The 7,557-nt window shown below is 34.2% G+C and overlaps 1 protein-coding gene across 1 annotated transcript; it reads left to right on the top strand.

Annotated features, from left to right (window-relative positions):
- The first annotated feature begins 2,504 nt into the window (after nucleotides 1–2,504).
- LOC133338393 (sodium- and chloride-dependent glycine transporter 1-like) lies at nucleotides 2,505–7,273 on the top strand. Its single transcript, XM_061546567.1, has 10 exons — nucleotides 2,505–2,520; nucleotides 3,235–3,366; nucleotides 3,432–3,595; nucleotides 3,656–3,717; nucleotides 5,207–5,330; nucleotides 5,386–5,719; nucleotides 5,841–5,992; nucleotides 6,057–6,185; nucleotides 6,277–6,477; nucleotides 6,956–7,273. The coding sequence occupies exons 1-10, from the start codon at nucleotides 2,505–2,507 to the stop codon at nucleotides 7,271–7,273; spliced, it is 1,632 nt and encodes a 543-aa protein (XP_061402551.1).
- The last annotated feature ends 284 nt before the right edge of the window (nucleotides 7,274–7,557 follow it).

Raw genomic sequence — 7,557 nt, 5'->3', positions numbered from 1 at the left:
TTAAGGAGAGGTTGGTTCCAAACAATTAGCGGGTCGCAAAATTATCGGCGCGAACTTACGCAGTTGACATTTGGCTTTCGTTTCCGCTATGCAACGCATGTTTTCATCAGACGAGATATCCATAGGTCGCTGGTTCAAATCCGGCTCGAAGGAAGTTATGTTTTTGCTTTGTTGTTAATTTGTATATTTTTTATTATATTTTATACGTATGAAATTCTTTGAAACATTTAAAGAAATAAATAAAATATATACATATTATTAGTTTTAACAATATACCGGTTATACCTCAGCAAATTTCATAATTATTTTTTGTGGAATTAAATGTATTGAAAATGAAAATGGCACTTGTGCAATTGATTTTTATTTCGTTAAGCAGAATTTTTATGTGAAGATGGTTGTAAAATTATCATGTATTGCTGAAAGCAATGAAAGTAAATTCAAATAAGTCTTATTCTGTTAAAAGATCGCTTATTAAAATTATTATGACTGTGTGTGGTAGATATTCAAATTTGATTAGAATAATTTAAAAATATTTATGCGTTAAAAAATATAAATTTTCATATTGATGAAAAGAAACGGAAAATTAGTAGGGGAGACTGGGGCACCTTCGGCAATCGCGTTTTCGATATGAAACTCTCACCGTACATCACTAGTTTCGATACATAGGTATCAAATATCGAAATAAATAACTGACACAAAGTTTGAAATAATAAGTTTATTTAGATACATGGGTTTTTGTATTTTTATAGATGTTTCTGTAATATTTCAATTCCATTTCGTAAGTATTTCGTGTAAAAAACTTTTTAAAATTTTAAGACAATATTATTAAAAAGTGGTTAACTACGATGTGTATTATTATAGAAATATTTAAAAATATAATGTTTTTGCAAAACTGATCGAAAAATATGAAAAAAAAACCATAAAAAGTACATTCGGGGTACATTCGGCATTTTAAAGTGGGGCACATTCGGCCATATACAGATTGTGCAATATTATTTCCTTCAAATGTTTTTGAGTTTTTCTTTAAAACTAATCCTTTAATATGGTTCGAAATTGCATATATAAGATCAAACCTGCTTGTATTGACGAAAATGCGATAGAAAACCTCTATTTCTGATGGTGTGTGCGACCTTGAGATGTAAACGTCCGCCGCTAGAAAATAAAGTCCTATAATTCAAAAATTGTGTGGCGTATTAAAACTAAATAGAGCCTTTAGAGGATCAGAATTTCAACCACACTGATAGCGATGCAATTACCCGGCTATGACTATGGTGCCGAATGTGCCCCATCAAATGCCGAAGCTACTCCGGGTTGGGGCACATTCGGCGAATTTGACTTTTTTTACAAAACTGTAAAATTTTTTAACTAATACTATTTTTGTATATCTTTTTGGTACTATTTTTTTAATTAAGTGTCAGAGGACAATAATCAGCCATAAAGTTGTTATATATGTTGAATACGTACTGAGATATAGAGCTCTAAAAAAAGTGCCGAAGATGCCCCAGTCTCCCCTACATATTATATAAATAATATTATATAATAGGCGAGTTGTCTATATCGCGGAGAAGTGACAATTTGACCGAACTTCTAACTCAATTTGAAATTGGCCGACCCGGTGTTGAGATTAATGTGCCGAAGGTAGGAAACCAAGCAGTTGAGGTTCAGTGGGTATTTGGTGGCGTTGGATCGACAAATAAGTATTAAATTGTGCTGGTGAAAGATCGCCCAAAAGTCCTAACTGCACATGGTTTGGGGTTATTTGAAAAGAAAATGTAATGTAAAAATATCTATAAGCAGGCGTACGCCAGAGGGTTGAAGTAGTTATTCCATTAAAATTGGCGGACCCGGTGTTGAGGTTGAATTTGATGAGTTGAAGAAATAAAAATAAAATATAAACGTGGTCAAGTCGTTGAGAGACAGTGGGTACTTAATTGTTCCGATGGAAGATCACGCAAACGGAATTTTATTGCGTCTCAAGGATAATTATTTATCACGGTTCCATAATTTCGGAGGTAAGTTTAATACAATACACATATTTTAAATGTTTAAATTATGAACTCGAACGTAGAAAACCAAAAGTATAATCGAGGTCATGTTCAACATTGTAGAAAAGATTTTTATATTATTCTGCATACAATTTGTTCGGCTTCAGGCGGGGTCATTCGATATCACATGCCCTGATGATCTTAGGGGAATATGTGACTCGTGCACTAAATAACAGACAAATAACTATCGCCGTTAGTTCGGATTTTGCCAAAGCAAAAGGTAAACGTTGAGGAAAACCTTTCGTTAGAAAGGGCAGACAATGCCTGGGTTCCACAAGGGTCTCTCTTTTGACTCAGTCTCTTCAACATTTTTATTAGTGATATAACGCATGCGCCCGAAGAACAATTACTCCTTGCATATGCAGACGATATATTTGTCGCTGAATTAGGAGCTCATGCAGGGAATACTAATGACAGAGTAAACGCATATTTGGAGCAAGTCTCCGAAAAACTTGAAAAATGTATCTAAATGTCGGTAAGTGTGATGCAATAACCTTCAAAGGCAAGAAGAAGTATTTATACCGCAGCGCCAGGCAGTATGAACCTACTCTTACTATTGGAGGGCAAACTGGCGGGCTTTCCGTTAAAGTTAGACTACTTATCTATATCTATACAAGTATTAAGGCCACTAATTGGGTATGCCTTTCCTGTTTGGTTTGGAATCTCTTCCCACCAAATGGAGAGGCTGCGCATTTGGGAGTGGGGAATCCTTAGGTCATGCTTGGACTTAATGCCACATGAGATGAGATCTGGCGACTACCTGCTAACAAAAAGTAGTGAATGGCAAGCGCTCTTAGGTTCCTAGACCGAGCGGCAACTTTAGAAAATAAGTTAGTTAGAGATAGCCTTTTGCACGAAACAAACGTCGAAATGTTAATTCGGGCCAACTACAAGCCTCCAAGCAGTTTAGCCACATTGAACAAAGAAGGTCTTCTATATAGAGATGACTAGCTCCTCTTGTATCATCGTAGGTTTGGGACACTAGATATATATGGTACCGTTTACAGCACATCAGCATCAAAACTGCACGACTTTATGTATTAGTGAGATAAGCTTAGGAAAATAAGAATTAATGTTAAGCATATGAAATGACAAATTGTTAATTTTAAGTTATTAAGTTATAGACGTTGATTAGCAATTACATTTACGTAGCATTTTTTACAATCTTTGTCTTATTTTCTAATTTCAGGTGCATTCCTCATTCCTTACCTTTTAATGTTATTCCTCTGTGGCATTCCATTGTTCTTTATGGAAATAATAATGGGTCAATTTTCTAGTCTGGGGTGTATTGGCATTTTTCGTTTGGCACCTTTATTCAAAGGTACCACCAACCCACATAAAACAAAACATAAAATTTGTATTAATTACCGATTTTTATATTTTTAGGTGCCGGTTTTGCTATTGTAGTTGTTAATATTATCTGTACAACATATTATTCAGTTATAATATCATATCCGTTGATGTTTCTAAAACATATATTTTCATCCAAATTACCCTGGGAATCATGTGAAAATTCATGGAACACAAATCATTGTGTGGAAGTGACAGAGGTATGTTTTCGATTAGTTAAACGGGCAGAGAGGACTAATGTAAAATGTTTGATTATTTAGATGGCAAAATATAATTTTACAACACGTGGAGAATTTAAAACAGCAGCAGATGAATTTTTTCAGTAAGTCTATAAGAAGATTATGAAATGGTATATCCTGTGCCAAACATGCAACATTTGTTCAATTGATCTGGGGGTAACTTGTCCCGTTTTTGAGGCAATTAATAACGGCGACGTTAAAAGTGAGAAAAGACAGAGAGAGACGGAGATATAGAGAGAAAAGACACAGATTTCCATAGTAGAAATCGGGTATAAGGAACAACGGTTATAATCAGAAAGCATATAATAAACATCCTCATTGTAGACTTCGTTAATATTTTCGTTAATTTCCAGAAACAACAACTTCTCTCTAAACCAGTTACTGTATAGGTTCTGTAATCCGTAATTGGTAGCTGAAGATATCTCAGCATTATTTTGTTGTAATTAGGAACCCTGTATTGACTTTTTGTAAACATTTTTGTAGACCTTTGTAATTTTCGGAAAGCTTATTTTTTTTACGAGAACGTACAAATATTGTCTACGTCAAGTCGGATGAAAAACGTGTCCAAAATCCCCAAAATACAGAATATTGGAGGTACCGTAATGTGGGGGTTACGCCGAAACGTCGACCGATATTTACCTTTTGCAATACCAAACATCCTAGAAGTACCAGCAATGTCTGTTCAAAATTTAAGAGCCCTATTTTAAACGTGGGGACCTTTAAAGAGATTTCAACAGACGAAAGGACAGGCGGACATGCATAAATCGGCATATAATTTTATTCTGATCAAAAATATGTATACTTTATGGGGTCTCCGGTGAATGTTTGAGGTGTTCCTCCTTATGGTGGAGGGTATAAAAATGAAAAATAAACTACTGAATTAGGTCCAGGTTGATGTATGCGAGGTTTTGTTGAAATCGGATCAGATTTACATATAGTTCCCACACATATATATATATTCGTCCGATTTTAAGTCAGTGGTGCACCAAAGTTTGGACGATTGACATAACATTTTACAAAGCGTACTGAATTAGGTCCAGATTGGTGCATTTTAGTCCGTTTTGTGCAAAATTTTGCACAACGTTCTGTTAGCGTAACGTATGTCAAGTTTTGTATTCATCGGTTCAGATTTAAGTCGGTTCAGATTTAAATATGGCTCCCATATATATTTTCGTCCGATTTTAGGTAATTGGTGCATCAAAGACCCAAAGATAGGCTGTTTGACACAAAATTTTGCACAGAATACAGAATTAGGTCCAGATTGATGTTTCGAGGTTTTGTTGAAATCAGATAAGATTTAGATATAGCTCCAATATATATAGTCTGAGAAGGATATAATAAAAGCTGCAAATAATAAATCGGCTATAAAGACGGACTTGTGCTCGGACGACTTAATAAATTTGTGTGTGCCTATTTTCGGAAGAATTATAATTATCAGAATTATCTGTGTATGCATTAATTTCGACTAGATTCATATATTCACCTTACTGGCCTTATAGAACAGTTGGGGTGTAGGGCACCATCTTGCATACATCTTTTATTTATTCCTTTCGTTCTTTTTCCCAAAAAAAGTTTAGAAATATTAAAAATATCGAATGGTATCTATGAAATTGGAACGATTCAATGGTCGTTATTTGCTGCCCTGGTTTTGTCATGGATTATGGTCTACGTATGCATTATCAAGGGTATTGAAACGGTAAGTGAGGTTAAACCGAAGCCAATTCTGAAATTTTATTTTGTTGTCTTCCTAGGTTGGAAAAGTTGTTTACTTTACTGCCACATTCCCATTCATTATTTTATTTATATTATTTGTGCGTGGCGTGACACTGCCCGGTGCCATGAAAGGTATTCTATTTTATATTAAACCGGAATGGTCTCGTCTCATGGACTTAAAGGTGTGGGCTGATGCTGCCATACAAATATTTTTCTCCCTGGGTCCTGGCTGGGGTGGCATTGTGAACATGGCCAGCTTTAATCATTTTCGTAATAATGCCAAAGGTGATGCCATCTTTATACCGATTATAAATTGTTCGACGAGTATTTTTGCTGGATTTGTGGTGTTTTCGGTATTGGGATTTTTATCACGTAAGTTAAAGAAATTTTGAGGAATGCAATGATCTAGATCTAGAGTCTCGCAACCGATCAATAATTTCGATAAATAAAAAAAAATATTTTTATTTACTGGTATTCATGACTTTCTTTTCAGATCAAACGGGTATACCTGTGGCAGATGTGGCCACCTCTGGTCCAGGTTTAGCATTTATTACATATCCTCAGGCCATAGCTATGCTGCCATTTTCTCAAGTTTGGGCTGGATTATTTTTTTGTATGTTATTCCTATTGGGCTTGGATAGTGTGGTATGTTTTCAAAACTGGATCTGTACTCTTTAATCAAAATGTAATTTCCATATTTATTTCCTAGTTTGTGCAAATCGAAGCCATCATATCATCAGTATTGGATGAAATACCCAAGGTTAGGCCTTACAAATATGCGGTGACCTTAGTTTCGTGTCTGATAATGTTTTCAATGGCAATACTATTTGTAACAAATGTAAGTAATAGGACGAGTCCTTGTGAGGGCACACATATTTTCAGGATGGACCTTATAACGATTCCTTAAAATATATATTTGTCTCTTCTAGGGTGGTATGTACATCTTGCAACTATTGGATTGGTATTCTGCTTCAATATCGGTTATATTGATTTGTATACTGGAAGTAATAATGGCATCCTGGATTTATGGTGTCGATAATTTTCTGGATGATATTTATTTTATGATTGGCAAGAAACCGGAGAAAATATGGCGATATTGTTGGAAATATGTTACGCCAGGTATACTGGTGGTAAGTTGAAATGTGGATTTTTCAAGATTTTCCAAGGGCTTTGAGTTTATTTTTTTCAATAAGAGTTTTGAAGTACAATTATAAGGGTAGTTTATTTTAAGAATATTTTCAAGATAACTTTCAGGAACGTCTATTTTTCAAAGAATATTTTTATTTCAAAGGACACGACTAATCAGGTTTTCAAGAACTATAGACTATAGAGCCGTTGATTTTTAAATAATATTTTTCAAGGACTATAGAGCCGTGGATTGTTCAAATATTTTTTTAAGAACTATAGAGGTGGAGATTTTTCAAATAATTATTTTTCAAGGACTATAGACGCGCGGATCTTTAAAGAAAAATTTTTCAAGGACTATAGAGTCGTGGATTTTTTAATAATATTTTTTCAAGGACTATTGAGGCTTAGATTTTTTATTTTTATTATTTTTTACTTATTTTATATTTTATTCAAGAACTTATTAAAACTTATTTCTTTCAGTTCATTTTCTTCACCAGCATTATATTCAATCGTCCGGTTCGCTACAATGATAAAGTCTATCCTGAATGGGCAGTGGCTTTGGGCTGGTGCAGTTGTGCCATATCAATTATTTGCATTCCATTATATATGCTGTGGACTCTGTTTCATCGTCGAGGCAGTCTTAAGGAAAACTTCATGGCTTCGTTGAAGGCGAAATTTTGGCTGCCAGCTCAAGAAGATTATCGTGTAGCCTATGCTGAATTTAAGACCGCAAGAAAATTAATGGATGAACTAAGTAGTCGTAACTTTGAGAAAGTGGAAATGCTAAGGAAGTCGTAGATAAAACGCAAAGGTGTTCAACAAAATAGTGACTAAAGTTCAAAATAATTCCAAAAATTATGTACAAAAATATTAAAACCCATTTTTTAGAAAATATAATCTCAAGAAGAAGACATTTTAAGAAATATATTTGAATAACTTATTCTCAAGTATATATTATTTTAATTTATTTATTAAAAAACAATCTCATATTTGGTTTTCTATTTATCTAAAACGAAAAGAAGCATATTTACATTTGAATTTATTCGATTCAATGGTTGCGGCGGCTATCACATTTATGTCTT

Source organism: Musca vetustissima, unplaced genomic scaffold (genome assembly GCF_032173495.1).
Source record: "Musca vetustissima isolate MV318-11 ecotype Yass unplaced genomic scaffold, APGP_CSIRO_Mvet_v1 utg24387, whole genome shotgun sequence".
Lineage (NCBI taxonomy): Eukaryota > Metazoa > Arthropoda > Insecta > Diptera > Muscidae > Musca > Musca vetustissima.
Note: the sequence above shows the minus strand (reverse complement) of the source record. Positions and strands in the feature narration are given on the sequence as shown.

Coding starts and splice junctions, on each gene's coding strand:
- LOC133338393 (XM_061546567.1), top strand. Junction 3,718..5,206: donor GCAGCAGATGAATTTTTTCA/GTAAGTCTATAA, acceptor TCCCAAAAAAAG/TTTAGAAATATTAAAAATAT. Junction 6,186..6,276: donor CAATACTATTTGTAACAAAT/GTAAGTAATAGG, acceptor TGTCTCTTCTAG/GGTGGTATGTACATCTTGCA.